The 20,676-nt window shown below is 31.7% G+C and overlaps 2 protein-coding genes across 2 annotated transcripts; both read right to left on the bottom strand.

Moving 5' to 3' along the window:
• Positions 1-520: 520 nt before the first annotated feature.
• LOC111713176 (uncharacterized) lies at positions 521-17,095 on the bottom strand (the record flags this gene model as incomplete). Its single annotated transcript, XM_023487994.1, has 28 exons — positions 17,035-17,095; positions 16,424-16,488; positions 15,910-16,108; positions 15,426-15,533; positions 14,928-15,027; positions 14,740-14,806; positions 14,402-14,448; positions 13,893-13,976; positions 13,363-13,527; positions 12,594-12,730; positions 12,147-12,252; positions 11,521-11,645; positions 10,632-10,699; positions 10,405-10,470; positions 9,625-9,713; positions 9,314-9,552; positions 9,061-9,194; positions 8,102-8,210; positions 7,720-7,824; positions 6,992-7,069; positions 5,530-5,703; positions 5,050-5,210; positions 4,582-4,669; positions 4,076-4,158; positions 3,176-3,347; positions 1,866-2,012; positions 1,313-1,480; positions 521-658 (listed from the first exon to the last, which is right to left on the bottom strand). Coding segments are annotated over exons 3-28 (2,961 nt in total), but the record flags the coding sequence as incomplete, so codon positions are not given.
• A 2-nt stretch (positions 17,096-17,097) lies between these two features.
• LOC111713175 (uncharacterized) lies at positions 17,098-20,676 on the bottom strand. The gene is made up of 6 exons (XM_023487993.1): positions 20,566-20,676; positions 20,369-20,458; positions 19,234-19,340; positions 18,822-18,965; positions 18,183-18,321; positions 17,098-17,315 (listed from the first exon to the last, which is right to left on the bottom strand). Exons 1-6 carry the CDS (start codon positions 20,674-20,676, stop codon positions 17,265-17,267), a joined length of 642 nt encoding a protein of 213 aa, XP_023343761.1. The 3' UTR covers positions 17,098-17,264.

Here is a 20,676-nt window from a genome sequence, read left to right as displayed (position 1 = left end):
ATGCTTAATCCACTCTTTTTCTTAATCTCCAGATTAAATATTGCTTATAAACCTCATGAATTTAATCTCCTGATTAATTAACAGATCGGGATTAAGGATATCACATTCAAAAGTTTTCAGCTCTGAGTATAAACCTTTGATTTTTCAAACTTAGATTTTTATATCCAACAGAATTCATAGTGTGACATTTCTTGTGTTTGTGGAACCTCTTTAAAGTCCAAACATCATCAAAAAAGAACCAAAAACTAATCAACTTATTGCATAACATTCAAATCATGTACATTTGAATCTCAGCTGAACCAACCATTAGGGTCGTAGTTTGTACCGCCCCGCCCGTTACACGGTACAGTAGGCAAGGCTGGCTGGTGCAACTATAGGTTGACACGGTCTGACTGTCAGGCTGCAATTGCATCTGGTTAAATATACAATCGCTAAAGCGGCAATTTCGCGTGCACTATTCACATGAAGGGAGACTTGAAATAAAGCCAACCATCCCTTTAACCAAAATCTTCAAGTTTACCTGATTAGAATCAGAATCAGAATCAGAATCAGAATCAGAATCAGAATCTGAATTAGAGTCTGAAGATGTATTTGCCAAAAAAGATTTTGAGGATCGTTTTCTCGTTCTCTGCTCAATTCTTGTTTCTCCATATAATATCTAGACACATAAATTAAATATTAAACTAAAAGGGACTGTATAAGGGTAATTTCAAGTGACCATCCATGCAAAGATGACAATGCTCGATTTACAACGGTACCCTTGAAAACTTAATCGGATTAAAAGTGTGGAAGATATCGCCGTTTTCTGACAAGAAAAGTGTTTTGTTTTGATAATTTCTGCATCGTTTCTTATAAGCAAGAATGCGCAAGTCAAAAACCAAAAACAAAAATAATCAGTTAATAAAACAAAACAAAAACATGAATAATTCATATTAAAGCTTTTAGTTTTAAATGGGATATTGCCATCTATGCATTTTATTTTACGCTTGTACAATCCTTTGAATCAGATTAATTTGTTTCATTTTAATCTTCTCTATTTAAATACCCAACAACAAGTCAAATGTATTTAAAATAATTCTTGCGTTAGATTTAAATCTTAAATATTTTTAATGATATACCTCTACGATGTCACAAAGTAGTTTAGCATTATTTACGTATAAAGACCTTCTTCTTTTGTGCAGTGCAATGCAATGCAATGCAAGTGTGTCAAGATTAAAAACATCAAACTTTTATAAGAATTTCATAACTTTAATATTGCGCAATTTTGCACAGTAGTTCCTAGGATCGGAATTCCGATTGTAAAGCATAATACCTCCCCATTCTTTACATTGATGGTAGAGGGTTCCTGGACAGTTCCATGTACTCCATGTGTTCCATGTACTCCATGTACTCCATGAATAGTCCAAGTACACCTAGGTCTGCTCTGCTCCCAATTATCCCAGGTGTATGGAGAACTCATCCCAGGGTGAACTAACCAACTCTAAAAATAAAAAAGAATTCGTAAAATTAGAAATTTAAAATACCTTTGTATTTATAAAGTTATTTTAAAAATAATGAAATTTATTCTAAGATGAATATTACTCGTAAAATTATGGAACATCTTCTATACTTTTTTTCTGGCTGAATGTTTTGATTGCAATTTTTACATATTTCATGGTTTTAGACTTAGACGTCTTGGGTTTGTAAACATGTGTTGTGTAAAATTCACCAAAATAAAAAAATCTGCGAAGTTTTTTGTTGTAAAAATAATAAACGAATTTAAAATGGTAAAAGAAATAAAACAAATGATTAGTTAATATTAGTGTGGCACTAAAAAAAACTAAATATTAAGATAGCATGAAGAATAAGAGTAGGATAAGCAAGACCTGTTTCTGCCCGGCCTGTTGTATCTTGATGATGAGCCCCCTGCACCTATTCTCGAAGATAAAGGGGATACTGGAGATATCTGGGTCAGATAGTTCCAGAGTAAATCCTTCTCCAGTCCTCTCCTGGAGTTCAACCTTCAATCCTTCCTGAACAGATTAAACATGAAGGATATTTCCTTCACCAATCCTCTCTAGTTTAACCTTCAATCCTCTCTCGCAGTTCAACCTTCAATCTTTCTTAAACAGATTAAACATGAAGGTTATAACCTTCACCAATCCTCTCTAGTTCAACCTTCAATCCTTCCCGAACAGAATAAACATGAAGGATATATCTTTCTCCAGTCGTCTCTCCAGTTTAACGTTCAATCCTTCCTAAACAGATTAAACACAAAGGATATATCCTTCATCAATCCTCTTTAGTTCAACCATCAATTCATTTCTGAAAAGATGAAACATGAAGGATATATCCTTCTCCAATCCTCTCCTGGAGTTCAACCTTCAATCCTTCCTGAACAGATTAAAGATGATGGATATATTCTATATATCCTTCTCCATTCTTCTCTTGTTCAAACTTCATTTTTTCTTGAATAGATTAAACATGAAGGATAGATCTAGAGTAAATCCTTCACCAATCCTCTTTTGGAGTTCAACCTTATCAATTTTTAGTTTGAAAACAAGGATATCTTTTTTGCTCCGAAGAAGGTTTAGATGATATAGTTCAATGGAGGATTACTTGAAATTATATCGTTTAAGAAAAATGAAAATTGTTTTCCCTGGTCAGCATATTTTTCAATACAAAATTGTTTACTGAAATGGTGATATAATACGGATACTGACACATATTTTACGAGAGTATCCTGCTCTAAAATGTTAAATAATGTAGAGTTGTTGTTGTGTATACCAATGAAGGCATTGAAATTCTACAATCACCGTTTCAGTAACCAACAGTGTATTAATATAATCAATGACCACTCTAGTAAACTCTAACATAACAGTCATCTTTAACCTACTGCAAATAAATTGATTTCAATGATATATGGCGGCAATTTTGCAATATAATGCTGCAGTATTTTTCACATATTCCTATAGTTTTTATAATCTCAGTTAAAGCAACTAAAAACTTGCTTTTTTAATCCCTTTAACTTTAACTATTAGTTTTAGCAGAATTTTTTGTTCATGTAACAACAGCTAGTCTGCGACATCAGGTTGCAAATACAGAACGATTTTACAATTGAGAGTTTGATGCCAGTGTTAAGTTCATTTATTATCATTTAATTTAATATTATCATTAAATTAATTTTATAATTTACCTGATCTCCTAATCTGATTACAGCTGTGGTTCTAGGCTGGAGCAATCTGAAGTTGACCGGGTGTCCAGCTGAGTTTGCAACCTGGAGACCGAACCTGATATTCTCCGGAAGATGAAGCGGCCAGATAGGAACAGTCTCATACTCACGTAATACTTTGCTCCAGTTATACAACCTAGGTAACCAGAGAACTATGGCAATGGGGAAAAGAACCCTACACTATGTATACTATAGCGCCTCTTGTAGCGAACAAGTTCGTTAAAAAAAGTATAAAGAAATATGAAAAGGGTCGGATAGAAACCGTCTCATAATGATGCAATACTCCCGTTATACAGAGAAAATAATCAAAATCAGGCATTGCCATCTTTGCTTGGAGGGTCACTTAAACTTACGCTTACATTCCCTTTAATATTCGCAAACTTTCCATTCTAGAATTTTATGCAAGTTTAATAGCAGTTGAATGAGTTGAATGAGTTGAATGAATTGAATGAGTTGAATGAGTTGAAAGTTGAATGAGTTGAAAGTTGAATGAGTTGAAAGTTGAATGAGTTGAATGAATTGAACGAGTTGAATGAGTTGAATGAGTTGAATGAGTTGAATGAGTTGAATGAGTTGAATGAGTTAAATGAGTTGAATGAGTTAAATGAGTTGAATGAGTTGAATGAGTTGAATGAATTGAATGAGTTGAATGAGTTGAATGAGTTGAATGAGTTGAATGAATTGAGTGAGTGGAATGAGTTGAATGAGTGAGTTGAATGAGTTGAATAAGTTGAATGAATTGAGTGAGTGGAATCAGTTGAATGAGTTGAATGAGCTAAATGAGTTGAATGAGTTGAATGAATTGAATGAGTTGATTGAGTTGAATGAGTTGAATGAGTTGAATGAGTTGAATGAGTGGAATACCTCTTTTTAGAGTCCTCCAGCTCTGAGATGACCAACTGCTTTCTCGTGTTGTTCACAACATTCCACAGGGGTCTCACAACAACCTATACATTACAGGGGTCTCACAACACCCTATACATTACAGGGGTCTCACAACACCCTATAAATTACAGGGGTCTCACAACACCCTATACATTACAGGGGTCTCACAAATTTTTCATTTCGATCAGAGAAGGTAGAAATCAACCAAAAATGGATTACAAATTTTCAGTACTTCAAAACTGTATAATATGCGAAACTATTTCAAAACAGTCTACAATTTTCTAATCCCTATCTTTGCAATCTGATGGTTAACACCTTTGATATTTAAAACCTAGACTATTTGATCTAACAAAATTCATAGTTTGAAATATCTAATTGGTATACGACATAAGGTTGCAAAAATATAGGGATTAGTAAATCAGAGTGTGTGGCGAGAACTCGATTCAACTTTTTTAAAAAATTACAAGAATATATGTTGTTATTACCTGAGTGTAGAATTGATTAGGTTGAGTGTGAACAAGAATTTGATAAATTGATTTATCTTTACTCAGAGTTACAGTTTCACAGTTTATCCTGGTTGATTGGTCATGTGATTCAATCTTCCGAACTTCGTACTTTTTTTCAAATTTTTATTGGAATAATATGTATCATCTTCAACATCTTTTAGAAAAATATCGGTATGTCCATTTTAGAAATAAATATAGATATTATTATTTGATCAAGACCAAAAAAGTCATTTGTAAAATTGAGGTGCTATTAATAAAAATAAGCCAAGCAAAGAACCTGACCACTCGCCTAAAACTCTAATTTTCTTATCCAAATATTTCTCCAACCTGATGTTGTTCCATCAGGAATACAAAATGAGGTTGCAAAAATAAAAGGATTTGAAAATTAGAGACTGCAGTGAGAAATTAGTTTTTAAAAATCCATCAATCTTTAAAATCACAATTTCCCTATTCTCTAAGTGTACTGTGACCCACGGTATTCCTGGCAGTTGACCCGCAGGCTGTTGAGACCCGCTGCTACCTGGAGCTGATACAGCCAGGGTCAGCTGGTCAGCTTGCATCATGTATACACTACCTGATGCAATCTCAACACTTACATCACGTACATCCTGATACAAAAGAATACGATTTAGAATATAGTGTTAAAGAATCTGTCAAATTCGAGGTACCCTCCATTTAAAGTTTTGCATGTCCGATTCACAACAATACCATTACAACAATCTTTATATGAGCAAAATGAAACTTTTTCTTCTCTTTGATTATAATGGTTCTCCGTAAAAGTGACTTGCGGTTTTCAAGAGTAAATTTAGAAAAAATCTCTGCAAAAAGTGTAAACTGCAATAGACTATAATGCTCTGATGAAAAGTTTTGAAATAACTATGTGTGTGAGATTGCCCCCCCACCTTGAGAAATGTTTAATAAAAATACCTTAATAAAGACAGGAATCCCTGTCCTATTCTCTAGTACATATTTAGACGCAAAGTACAAATCCCCCTCGCGGGTAGTGTACTGCACACTGCTGAAGGGCTGGAACATGTACCCTGTATCAGTCCATGTACACGGTGTACTGCTAAACTCAAACTCAGAGTTCTTCATATGCACCTACAAATTGAACTCTTGATAATGATTTTGAGAAGAAAACTATGTTTTAAATGGAGAGAAAAGTACGTAAATGTAAAAAATATAAGGAAGGAAGGAAACACAATTTTGAGAAAAAACTGAAGTTTAAGGAAGGGAAACAACAATTCTAGAAAAGGAAATAAAACTACAGAAAAGGACAAAAGTTAGAGAAAAGAAACAAAACTGAGAGAAAAGAAAAAAACAAAAATAAGAAAAAGAAACAAAAATAAAAAGACGTAAGAACGAGTGATTGAAAACAAAAACGAAAAAGAAAAGAATCACAGAAAGGTTAAAGAAAAGAGAAAAAAATTCACAAAAAGAGGAAAGCGGAAAAAAACTAGATAGATCTATTTATTATACTTTGCAATTGCTTGTCTGTCTGGGTGTTTGCTTGTTTTTAGCCAATAAACGTTAAAACGAGTGAACCGATCGGCCAAATTTTAGTGTGGGACCTCACGTGGCCCCAAGGAAGGTTCATGAATGATCAAAATTTAAAAATTTGCCTCCATCACAATTCTATTTTCATTAAAGTTTTGAAAATTTTGAAAATCCACGAAATTTTTTTTATGAAATCCGCAAACTTATTTTTGTTTTGTTTTACAATTCACATTTTCCAATTGAAATCGAAGACGGGCGCGAAGCCTAGTATTTTAAAAACAAGGAGAGACTAATACGAATAGCCGGTAAAATAGATAAAAAATATAGGAAAAGAAAAGGACACAAATTAATCAAATTATTTCGAACAGTTCCCAAAATTAAAATTTAAAAACTAAATGTTTAGTTTTAAATATCTAAAGTTCAATTTTCCTCATTTTTAGCGAAGTAAAACTGTTGCTCCAACAAAAGCAAATTTTAGTTCCTTAATCTCAAGATTAGGATGAAGGTTTATATTACCTTAATTTCAAGATTAAGATAAGGAGATCAAAGTTTATTACCTTAATCTGAAGATTAAGATGAAGGTTTATTACCTTAATCCCTAGATTAATGTAAGGAGATTAAGTTTTATTACCTTAATTTCCAGATTAAGGTAAGGAGATTAAGGTTCATTATCTTTATCTCAAGATTAAGGTAAGGAGATTAAAGTTTATTACCTTAATCTCCAGATTAAGGTAATGAGATTAAGGTGAGAAGATTAAGGTTTATTACCTTAATCTCCAGATTAAGGTAAGAATATTAAGGTAAGAAGATTAAGGTTTATTACCTTAATCTCCAGATTAAGGTAAGGATATTAAGGTAAGGATATTAAGGTAAAAAGATTAAGGTTTATTACCTTAATCTGAATTGATGATAAGGACGTTATATCTTGATAAACACAGATATCAGAGTTCTGCTCAATCAATAATTCATTCTAAAAAATATCTGTTTAAAAGAGTGTAGATAGAAACTGTTTGTATTTACCTTGCAAAGCGAAAGAACCAAACAAAAATTTTACATTTTATTTTATTTTTTTTTTGTTCACCAAAAATGTAACCTTTTACTAAGCCCCTTACAAAAAGTTTTTATGAATTAAAAAAAACTTATTGTTAAAATGCGAGAAATCAAGAACCAATTATTAAGAATACCTAAAAGTATATTATTAGTGTAAAACAAGACTTTCTCAACACATTACAATTTTAAGGGAAAAAACAAAATTTCTTTTCTCATTGATTAATTGTAATTTCTAAACTGAATTGTTTCTCAAAATTTCTCTAAACATTTTTAGATATAAATTCAATTACAACAATTGTAAAATACAAAATCATTAGCAATATTCCTCAAGAAAAAAGAAAAAGAAAGATGACATTTAGTCCAGAATTTTCTGCTTCTCTTTGTACAGTGTACACACTATAGTACATAGATCCAGACTATAAAAAGACTCCCTGATACTTTTTGTAGTTTTTAGAATATGTAATTTTTAGAACTGTAATTTAGTATTTAAGAGAAATAATTGGCAAATATCTCATCGTGAAAGCTTGGAACCTTTGAATCACTGTGTGTACACTTTTTGCAAATATTCACCTGTCCTTTGCTGAGTAAGGTTAGAATCCCAGGAAGACGATTAAATATTCTGCAGAATGGTTTAATACAGAGAACTATTTCTTCAACACTTCTTTCTCCTGCCACCTAATCATTAATCAAATATATAAGAAGGATGATGATAATTCATACACTCTAATCTGACTGGAATATGTACAGTGAATAAGTATATTTTATACAGTGTAGTTTCAATTTTTGATTACGAGTAATGCCTTATAAAAATTGGGATTCATCAGGCCTGGGTAGCCTTGCTTGGTATCAAAATCGCTTATTAGTCTTCTGAAGTTAGTTGAAGAAAAGTAGAGGCCTATAGGAGGCAAAACAGGACAGTACACTAAATCACTCCCTTGACTCTATAGTTTACCTTAAATGCCAATTGCTCTGGGTTCTGTGTAGAAGACGACCTTGAGACAATATCAACCTCCTCAAACTCTACAGTGTTCAGACTGAAGAAATCTTCACTCATGCTGAACCTTAATAGAATTAACAAATATGTTTAAAAATCTAAGCATATATTTCAACCCCCCCCCCACAAAAAAAGTTAATTGATATTTTTAAAAGATTCTCTTGCTTTCTAGATCCATTTATATTAATGCCAACTAGCTGGTGATGTGAATTTTAGTTATTTTTTAAAAGTAAATCTTTCTGAAATATTTAAAAGTTTGACACAGGACAATTCCATACCAACAGCCGAACCTTTCATTGACTAAAGTTATATATACATAAAGATTTATTCACACACAAATATGAAAATTCATATATAAATGGTGTAGTTTAAATTTGTTTAAATAAATCTACTATCTATGTCATCTTTATGGCATCAAGAATAATGCATTTTGGGAAAGTAGCAATTGGGAAAACAAAAATTGGGAATTATTTACTTTTAAAGCTACCCTTATGACATTGTAAATTGGGAAAGTACAATAATGGATGTATACATATAAATCATGTGGTAGAGTAGTACAATAATGAATGTATACATATAAAGCATGTGGTAGAGTAGTACAATAATGAATGTATACATATAAAGCATGTGGTAGAGTAGTACAATAATGAATGTATACATATAAAGCATGTGGTAGAGAAGTACAATAATGAATGTATACATATAAAGCATGCGGTAGAGTAGTACAATAATGAATGTATACATATAAAGCATGTGGTAGAGTAGAACAATAATGAATGTATACATATAAAGCATGCGGTAGATTTGTACACTTTACGATACATCTAGAGCAGTGATGCTAAATACACAATCATATTAAAGGCAACAAATAAGAATCAAAATTTACCTTTTTATCACTAGGTTCATAAAAACCTTACCTTGATAGTGCTGGTTTGATGTAGAACTGCGCCTGCGCAGCCAGGAAGAGCGGGACAGAGTACAGATCTCCAGGGGCAAGCTCAGCTAGACGAATCAAACTCCCAAACGGATTATCTTGACCAGTTTTTAAACTCTAGAAAAAACATCTTTTAATGAAAAACAAATCATTATACTATTAAAATCTGAAGATAATTTCAAAAGTAATGACGAATTTTCAAATTCTATGTAGGCCTATATAGGGTTATTTTCTACCTGAACCCAGAGTTGATCCTCAGACTGGACGTAGATCACTAGATTTAAATCCGTCTGATTTCTCAGCTTAAGGACTGATGACAGCCTGAGCTCTTGAACCTCGTCAGAGAACCAGGAACTCAGTCTCAGGGTGTAGGTCGGAGACAGGCTAGGAACGGGTTGGATTTTTTTAAGGGGATTAAGATGGATTAGGGTTGAGCAGGAATGTCGGGGGACCAATAGCTCAATCGGCTCAAACCCTGAACAACGTGGTTGTAGTTTTGCCATATCTTAGCATATGATTGCTAATCTAAGTAAAAAAGCAAAATTACCGTTTATCTTAAGTTTGAATGTATGAGATGTAATTAGGTTGGTTAATTCATGAAGATCGTCTTTACTACATTCTTCAAATCCTCGAAACCTAATAAAATTTAATTGTTCATAGGAAGGGCTTCCATCGAAAATTTTGAACGGAATTTGCGAAAATGACCGAACTAAATTTGTTAATTTTCTTTCAAAATTTTCGCAAATTTCAATGTATTTTCGACTTCATTATCACGAAAATTTTACTTTTCGCAAAAGTTTCGTTTAATTTTCGTTCGATAAAAATCAAAATGTTTCCATTTCCCATTAAGAAGATTGTATTTTTGCAAAAAAAATAAGATTTTGAACGAAAGGTCGAAAATTTTAACGAAGTTTGCAAAAATTTTGAACGAATTTTGCAAATTCAATTCGACGAAAATTTTCGTTTTCGTTCACATTTTCGTTGGCTGAACAAAATTTTCGCGAAAGAGATTGAACAAAAATTTGGAAACATTATTTAGGGAAAATAAAGGAAATTAAAACTTTTTAGACACTCTTCGCTTAGATTAAGTTAGAAACTGTTTACAAATAATCTTTTATGACACTCATTTATTTAGAGGATTATTTAAATTAAAATTCAAAGCATTCAATCTAAAATTATAATATTACTTTATTAGACATATTTGAAAAGTTTATTTTTCAAAATTAATTAAATTAATGTTATTAATTAAATGATTCTGACTACCCCAAATAATTTTAAAATTACTCTGGGTCAGAAAAATAATTAAATATAAATTTTTACGTAATACCTTGAAGCAGGAATACTGATTAATCTGGACCAAGGAAGCAGCAGATCATCATACTGTTCCTCATCACTAGTAATTATAATAATAAAATAATAATAATGATAATAAAAATGACAATAATAATAATAATAATAATAATAATAATAATAATAATAATAATAATAATAATAATAATAATAATAATAATAATAATAATAATAATAATAATAATAATAATAATAATATTCTACTCGGAAGAGGTGTTTTCATGTTGTTCAGGAGAATCTTCAAAAGTTGCCAAAACTCTAGTTTTCCCATCCTTAACAAAAAATATATTTAGTTTCAACATAAATGAAGAAAAAAATGACAAATATTATTCCTCGTCAAGGAATAAATCTACCATAAAAATTAAATAAAATCTGTAAATCTGTAGTTCTGGAGACAAGAATATGGAAAAAAAACTTTACTATACTTTAAAACTCTAGTTTTCCCATCCTTCACAAAAAATATTAAGTTCAACATGAATGAAGAAAAAATGTCAAATATTATTCCTCGTCAAGAAATAAATCCACCAATAAAATTGAATAAAATCTGCAAATCTGTAGTTCTGGAGACGAGAATATGGAAATAAAACTTCACTTTAAAGTCAACCTAGTCTTAAACTAATAATTGATGAACTTTTCTGAGCTGTTTGAATCAACTACACCCCCCCCCCCTCTCTACCTAAATTCCGTAAAGATTATTTGTAAATACTCCCCCTGCATTTGGGTACTCCACATTTACCTAAACTTCTGTACCCAAATAAATTCTAGTACAATAGATGGCAACATAGAAATTTTTCACTCTCTGTAACAGCTGCATTCTGACGTCACAAGTGTCAATTCAGTTTCTGTGTCCGACAAAATTGTCATTAATAGTGATAATTTTAGAATAAAGTGCATATCTTACAGTAAAATAAGTGCAATTTAATGTGTTCTTCATTTTCTGCTTTTACACTTTTTTTGTTTAATCTTGGAAAACATGTCAACTACTGTGAGAAAATTTCGATTTCCTTGTTATATTTGACACTTGTGAAGTCGTGTATAATTGGTCCATTTCTCTATTGCCACCTATTGTACTTGGAAATCTATTTCCCCATACCTGAATTTCTATGTACTCTGCCTCGAGTTGTACTCCTAGGAAGTTTCTCACATGTATTCCTGTTTTGATTGTCCTGGCTGGAGAATATCCCTTTACTATTCCAGAAATAGTATGTACAACATGCTCTAAATCAAATGCACTTAAAGTGACTGAAAATGCCCATGTCTATGCAACAGAACCATTTAAAGCTTTTATTTAACGGATTACCCTAAATTGTTCCTCAAATACAGCTTACATTGTACCATTGTGAATCAGGCATGTAACTCATAAATAGGATTACTTAGAATTTTTCACAATTTTGGTTTAAAGTAAGTTGCACATTTTTGCATATTTTAAAAATTAAACACTTAAAAACAACTATGTCTTCTACATCATCAGATAAAGGTTTAATAGGTACTGTTGTGAATTGGAGATGCCCCTCTGTAAATGGAGGTCACTTTAAATTAGGACAGTCCATTGAAGCATACAACAAGATCCTGCTTTAAGTCCTGTTAGATTGATCTGAATATTGTCCTGACAAGCTAAAGCTAGGACAAGATCCTGCTTTGAGTCCTCACCTGTTAGGTTGATCTGAATATTGTCCTGGCAAGCTAAAGCTAGGACAAGATCCTGCTTTGAGTCCTCACCTGTTAGGTTGATCTGAATATTGTCCTGGCAAGCTAAAGCTAGGACAAGATCATCTTCTGTGTCCTCTGCAAAGTCCTCCTTTAAACTACACTCCTCATCAGAATCCTGAACACCAATTTCCTTAAAAATTGGTCTTGCATGAAAAACTTATTTAAAAAGTGTCTTAAGGTTTCATTACATTTGTTTTTCAACTTTATGCAAGCAGCAAGTAATGACATAGAGCTAGAGTTACCGGTAGTATAATATGAGGCTTTAATTACACCCAAAACTGTTTAATGTTGATGATCAGAAGATTAAAGTTGGTCTTTAGACTTGATTTCAGTCTTTTGTACATTTACCAAAGAAAGCAAAAAGTTCAATGGTGCAGGGAACCATCAATGCAAGAAAAAAGACTGAATATTTCTGTACAGTCATCTCTGAATTCTCTGAGATTAACTCTGTTTTACCTGAGAGCATTCCTGAGAACTTCTCATTTCTTCTTGAGATAGAGGATCAGAAAGTAAACAGTTCTCAAACATACTTCGAAGTTTTTCTCCCGGAGAGAGATCAATTCTTTTCTCCAGTTCAGATATATTCTGACAACCTGAAATACATCAATGTTTAGACTGTAGGTAGCTCATTATATTTTATTTTTATAAAATTGATTTTTGCTCAAGGTGGGATAACAGTTTTTTCTTCAAAATGCTCAAAAAAAGAGAAAAAATGTATTACAGCTTAAAACTTACGAGTATAAACTGTTATATGAATATTGTCTGCTTACATTCTAGTATGAATTATAATGACATTCCAAAAACTTTTTTAATGTAGATATTGTAAACAAAGAGCCAATATTCAGTAAACTATGATGGCTTCATCAGGCCTGACCCTCCGACTCTGCTTTGTTTTAATTTAAATTCCCGCAAGCTGTCCCATTGCCATGTACTGTGAGAACCAGAAAACTCTGGAAGACGACATTAAAGCAATAATTAAGTGATCTGGGTCTATTTACAGTGCACAATTTACGTTTCTCATGCTCATCTGACTATTTAAAGTCATAATTTGTGTCTAAAAGTTTTCTTCCTATTCCAGAGTTTTCTGGTTATCACTGTAAATGTATAAACCCCTTTCACTCTCTCCTTAGCTAAGCTCTCATTGACTTCAGCGGTTTTTAATCTGTTGTCAATGGACAGCCTCTAGTGAAAAATTGGTATAGAAACTTCATAACTTTTTATTTACCTACAATGTTTGCTGGAATCTCCTCTAAGTCTGATGGATTGATAAGAGAGTTCCCCAGACTCAAGTTGAGACAAACCATACGCTGATCAGAGTTGTCCGACTCAAGCATCCTGTCCCAACAATTTAGTTTGGGATTGAAACATATTGCCTGCATCTGAATGCATCCTAGAACAGGTCGTCATTATTATGAAGCTATTTTAACCAATAACACGAATTTTTATTCCAACCAATCACAGCTATTTATTTTTCTCATCTCACCAAATTTCTCCTTTAGTTATACAACTAATTGATTTTAATAGTTATGCATGGTCTATTTGGTTGCTTGAATGTTTTTTGATTGCAATTTTTATAACTTATATGATTACAAATTTGTATTCCTTGGTTTTTTAACTGATCATAAGTTTTCTATTGCCTTGACTTTGGAGCTCATCTAAATAATTGTTTAATTTCTGATATTCGATGAAATTTAACCAGTTTTTTTCAACTAAACTGAGCTTTCACAAAATTCAAATATTCCAATTCTGGATTACCTGAAACGCCTGATTTATGTTTGCACGTATTTATCTCCAGGTTTGTATTTAATCTGATTGCTACAGCAGGAGGCCCAGTCCGCCCTAATGTTTAAGATATACAGACTTGAAAAAAATTAAAGGTTTTTTCCGTTGATTGCAAGAAATTAATTAAATAATTAAATTATTAAATTTTCACATTTATCAATTTAAAGTTTTTCTTTGAGATGCCACACAGATTTACTTTTTATTTTTAACTAAAACTTTTGGATTTTGTAGGTTTAAAGTTTGAACTTCTATTGAGTCAGCTTTTAACAAAGTATGTCTTTAAGTATGCTTTTGCTTTCATTTGGGGGAATTTAGGCCAGATGTGCTGTGGCATTGTTTAATGCAAAAATTTGTCAAAAGAAAAGTTTTTGTTTTGTTTTGACACTTCAAAGGATTAAAGAAAAATAATTTCTAAAAATAAATGCTTCTTTGCTGTTGTAAATTACAGAATCTTCATGTTCTTAGTGAAAGTACATATTTTCCTGACAGAAGTATTGTCACTTCATTCATCTGGAATTCATGTATTCCTCTGTACGTAATAGTTTTAAATCAAAACACTTCTTTTTTATTAGCAATAATTCTTGTCCTGAGGTCGAATTCCATGAATAGTGGGAAGTAGCTGAACCATGCAGACATAGTTCAACCACCTCTCTCTTGAGCACCAGTTGAACAAAAGTGGTTAAACCAACTTCATGGTTCGACCATGTCTTGCTTTTTATTAAATCTGGTCACTGATCAACTTGATTCTCTTAATAGAATCATCCAACAGAATTTTTCTTACAAAATTTATATTTTTGAATAAAATGTTTTGATTTAATTCCTGAGCTTGAACCAGAACTCAAAATTTGGAAGAAAGTACTGAAAAACTCCATTTTGGGGTTTCCGGTCTGAATAATTATTGCTTTAAAAAGATTTGATCTTTTGTGATATTTAAAGATAATAATTTGAAGATGATAGTAAAATTTTACTCTTCAGCCTAATAAAGTCAAAAACAAAAGCAATGTTTTCCTGAAATTTTTGCTAGTTTTTTGCAGGTCCACAAATCTGAAGATAAAGGCTCAGATTGAGGCTCAGGAATACTCAGATTGGTGACAAACATTTGAAGAGCCTAAAATAATTTTTAAAATATTGATTTTTTCCATACAAAGCAATGCTAATTGAAATATGCGCACATCAAGCATAAAGTTTTAACTCAATTTTCTCAACCTTAATCAAAACATTTTCAAGAGGTACAATTAATCTAGAAAAAATCAGTGCGGCTACATGAACCACATGATTATTGATTGTAGATATAAGGATAGGGGGATAGGATTTGTTTACATTCATGAAACCTTAGGAATTAGTCTAATTGCAATAATTCTTACCAGCAGGGTAGTTCCGGGTCTTAACAATTGTTGTTTAACAAACATTGGAATCTTTTATTATAAAAAATAGAGCTGTCTTAATATGTAGAATATAAACAAGCCCATTTTCCTCTCCGTCGTACTATTTTTCCATGAACCTCACCTGTCCTATTGTTGTGTTGACCCGTAGTTCAGCAGCTGATATGTGTAAACTTGAACCTAGGTTATTAAGTACACATTGACGCCAAAGAATGTCAAATCCAGTACACACCTAGAGTACAGTAAAGCCATTTTTTTAAGACAAAAACAGAGACTTTTGATACTGTAATTTTGATGTGATGGGAACTTTAGCATAGTAGTTTAATTACAACTAGACACTTTTTACAGTAAACTTTTCTTTAAAGAATTTGAGCGGCGGCTTAAATTTAAGCCGCCGCTCAAATATGGTTGGTTTCACTTAAAATTGTACTCAATGTTTCAAGATTTAAGCCGGCGCTCAATTGAAACCGGTTTTTGGCGGATTTAAGACGCTGCTCAAATTCATTAAATCCGGACACGCAGGAGTATTAAAACTCAACCAGAGTTTTAACTGTTAAATATTGTGTCAGTAGTTTGAGTTTTTATAGAGTATATTTCCAAACAATTACCATACTATATCTTCCGTCTGTGTAGAGTACAAGGTTTCCAAACACAATAGATAACTGTTCTTGTCCTTGTTCACTGTCCTCCTTGTCCTGCTTTCCTTGCTTCTTGTCCTTCTTATTTTGTCTCTTGTCCTCTTTTAAATGACCTGGTTCTGTGTTTGAGGAAAATTCCAAGGAGATAGGAACAACAAAAATATCATTCCTGGAAAAAATGTGTGATATATAAAATAAATAGATATAAATATTAAAGATTGTGTGGAAACATATGAAATAGAATGTAAATCACATATTCCCTGTATAGGAAAGCAATGCATATCTGTTTAGTTGTCTTGAAAATCTTAACAATTATTTCATTTAAACATTTAAAGAAAATTTGTATGGTTTATTTTTAGTATTGTTTGTATTATAATTGTTAAGTTTTAATTATCAAAAATCAAGTAAATGAGAGTTCAAAATAATTTTTGTTTTCTTTCAAACAGAAAACTTAGAAATTCCCAATATCGTATTTAAGTATTACCTGTACTTGTTGGTAGAGTGAACTACAAGTTTGAATTCTTTTACAGCAACATCAATTCTTTCAATCTGAAACTATTTTAATAACTTTTTTGCAATAAAAAATTTTATTGAAGGATCAAAACAAGAAAATGGGTTTCAAATCATAACTATAAATTTTAACTCCCGGTAAATTAAGGTTTTAATGTGATTTCAAATTTAATTGTTTATTTTGTGGAGACAAATTTTGTTGAATATATTTTATTTCATTATTTTATTATTATTTTATCTTATCCTAATCATGTTTAAAAATAAATTCTTTTATGGTTGATTCACTTATATTAGACAGTTTTAAAAAGAAATCATTTAAAATGTTTAATTTGAATGAAATTTTCTCCATTTTCAAAAAGAAATTAATCTCTAAATTGAGAACCAGAAAACTGTGGAAAAAGAAGTGTATTTTATGTTGTCATAAGGCAATTAGTAGCTTGAACTTCACTAATTACATAAATTGGGTCTGCTTATATTCTATTTATTGGACTTTTAAAAAACATAGCTGTCTTGAAGTTGTCTTTTTATCCACTGTTTTTGGTTCTCACTGTTCATCAGCTAAACAACTTGTAAGCTTGGTTAAACCTGTTTTTTTCTTCTGACAATATTTGGAGATAGATGATTAGTTTGGTATCCACTACTACCACNCGTATCATACGCCGCATAAATCTAAAGTTTTCAGGGACCTGGACCAGACAGCCAGATATTGAGCTCTCCGGGTTTCCCGGCACTGTAATAATCATAGAATTCATCAATGTGTTTTTAACCCTTGTAAATGTATAATTATGTGCCTAATAAAATATTTATTTATTTATTTATTTACTACCACTAGTAGATGTACCAGATATATTTCCAGATAAACTATCCTGGATATAATATAATTAGTCTGATATCCACAACTACCACTAGTAGATATACCAGATACATTTCCAGATAAACTATCCTGGATATAAAATAATTAGTCTGATATCCACTACTACCACTACTAGATATACCAGATGTATTTCCAGAATTCAAGTAAATATTAATTAGTGCCTTTTTAGTCTGTTTTTAAAGATTCTCAGGGACTGTAAGTGTATTTTCAAGTGGCCCTCTCTGGTAATCTCTGATTCAAAACGGTACCCTTGAAATCATTATTTTTAAACCTTTCGCAGAGAATATTTGAAAATAATCTGCTTTCAAAATGATTAATATTTAACGAAACATGACAGTTGATAAATTTTATGAATGTCGTCTTCCATATATATTGTATTTAGTATAAGGCTTTTATAAGCTTATTTCGTTAAAAAATTCTGTTGCTTAAATATATTTTACTTTGAAATCAATTTTACTATAACATGACTCCCATATATTATTTTTATTATTGTATTTGGTTCTAAACAACTTAACAAATTATGGAAGAAGACATTGTAAACTATTCACCCACTGTCATGTTTCGTGGGACACTCTGTATATCTAATTCATACTTGATTGGACAAAGCTTTCAGTTGTGAATTGGGCATTGTCATCTTTTCATTTTATTTAACGCTTTTTTCTTTGAATCTTTTCTGTTTCAAAACCCAGCACACAAATGTCTAAAAAAAACTTAATAAAAAATCCTTTATACATAGGGATATCTCACAAGTTTATAAATCTTAACATTTTGTTTTAATTTAAATAAATTTTTTTTTTAAATTAAAAACAAATTCAAACGCAGCGTCGAGCTAGTACAATATATTTTTTAGTAACTATACCTCTGTCTGAATAGATGAGTTGACGCTATCTGAATCTAATTGTCCTCCTTGCTCCAGGGTTTGTGAAGCAAGATGATAAAGTTTGACTAGGGTATAAGGATAGATGTGTAGGGTATCCAGCCGGACTGTTATCTTCAATCTATAATATTTGAAAGAAGTTAAAATAACAAAATATTAATTATTTTAACCTACCAGGCCCTATTCTAGTAAGACAAAAAGTTTAATGATTTTTTTGGTTGAGTTATTTAAATTTTGATGTAATTTTAATCTATAAAATAAAACAAGACATTCATATATATATATGTTGCCTATAGCCGGCCAAACGGCTGGACCGATTGGGCTGAAATTTTTTGTGGACAATCAGAGGTGGCCGGGGGGTGTTATAGGCTTAAAAAAATGTTATTTTTTTTTCAAAATTTTTAATTTTTTTCTACGGGCAACGCCGGGCCTTCCAGCTAGTCTTACATAGATTATGTAGTCTAAAGTTTAATGATTTATTTGGTTGGGTTATTTTAATTTTGATATAATTTTAATCATACACAAATTATGTACAGTCATATCTAAAATTTCATTCTTTTTGAGTAATCCTGTCTTGTATTCATAATTCATAAATCAATGATTGCTTACTTTGAACCTAACCTTGAATTCAACCTGGATTCAGCAGGATTCTCCGGGGTCTGGTTCAGGTTCAAGTTTAGGTTTGGAGTACAACAGATATCAGGGCTTTGGTTTGAGATGTACTCAAGTTGGAAGAAATTTGATTCATCCCGGGTGATCAAAATACTAAATATAAATTATATTAAAAGAAAGTTGTCTTCTTTTATTTTATTTATTTTAAAAAATCGGATTTTCAAATAAAATGGACTGGGATATTGCTACTCCATAAATTACATAGACGTAGCCGCATTAATGAGCTTTCAACCATTTCCCTATTACAGACGTTATAGATATAGCAGTTCAATTCAATTGATTTCAGATTCAATTCAGATTCAGCAATTATCTCCTTTTATTTTTTTTACAAACACTCGCTTTAAATAAAATGTTAAATTACCTTGGGTTTGGTGCCTCTAGATCTCTATCTTCTAGGTTTAAAGATTCGACCCGGAGCTGGGCTTTCAATATCCGTCCTTGGGTCAGTTCTACCTCACCATCTATACCCTACACATAGCTTATATTAATATCACTAAAAGGGCATAATTCAACTGAATAATTAATCCAGTGCACGGTCCTATATACTCAAAATCAAAATAATTTGATCACAATATCCAGTGTATGGATATGTTTTCAAAGGAATGACCTCCATGCTGGATATCGAATAAAGATTACATTAATCTGCAGATTAACAAAAGATCAAGATCAAGTATTTATATCCACAGTTCAAGAGTTTCCAGCTATGTTTGTCAACAGTACAACCTGTTCTTGTTGCCCAAAGTTCGGCCCAATATATGGGTTTTAATCATTCTGTTTACTTATCAAACATCTAAATAATTTTATAATCTATGATCGGAATCAATAAACATAACAAAAGTATAGGTATGGATAATTGAACAACTTCTACACCTGTATACTGTACAATGTACATGTAGTTAAAGTCGGGGTACATGATTTGAATGTACCTGTAAATGTAGCTAAAGTCGGAGGACATGATCATTTTGACTTGTATGTGTAGTTAAAGTCTGGGTAAATATTCTGTATGTACCTGTATATGAAGTTTAAGAAGAGGTACATGATCTATATGTACCTTTATAAGTAGTTTAAGAAGGGGCATATGATCTGTTTGTTCTTGTACATGAAGTTTAAGAAATGGTACATGATCTGTATGTACCTGTAAATGTATTTTAAGGAGATGGTACATGATCTGTATGTATCTGAACATATAGTTTAAGAAGGGTTACATGATCTGTATGTTACATGAAGTTTAAGAAGGGGTACATAATATATATGTACCTGTATATGTATTTTAAGAAGTGGTACGTGATCTGTATGTACCTGTACATCTAGTTTAAGAAGGGGTACATTTAATTTACTTGAAGTTTAAGAAGGCGTACATATTCTTTATGTACCTGAAGATGTAGTTTAAGAAGGGGACATGATCTGTATGTACCTGAACATGTAGTTTAAGAAGGGGACATGATCTGTATGTACCTGAAGATGTAGTTTAAGAAGGGGACATGATCTGTCTGTACCTGAACATGTAGTTTAAGAAGGGGTACATGATCTGCCAAAGCACCTGGAGAACCAGAACGCTCCTCTCCACTCATTTCTATAATCTCAATCTAAACAAAATAAATAATTACAGTGAAAACAAGAAAACTCTGGAAAAGGGAAGACGACCTTTAGACTCAATTTATGATATTATTACTTTTGGAAAGATATAGCGAACCTGAAAGGTGTTCAAGGAGCCTGCTATCTGCCAATGAATCTGAGGAGCTAGAATATGTTCTGTATCGTATCCAACCAGAACATCAGAATCAATACAGAATCCTACATTCAT

This window comes from Eurytemora carolleeae, unplaced genomic scaffold (assembly GCF_000591075.1).
Source record: "Eurytemora carolleeae unplaced genomic scaffold, Eaff_2.0 scaffold1376, whole genome shotgun sequence".
NCBI lineage: Eukaryota > Metazoa > Arthropoda > Copepoda > Calanoida > Temoridae > Eurytemora > Eurytemora carolleeae.
The sequence above is the reverse complement of the archived record's forward strand: the minus strand, read 5'-3'. Positions and strand labels throughout refer to the sequence as shown.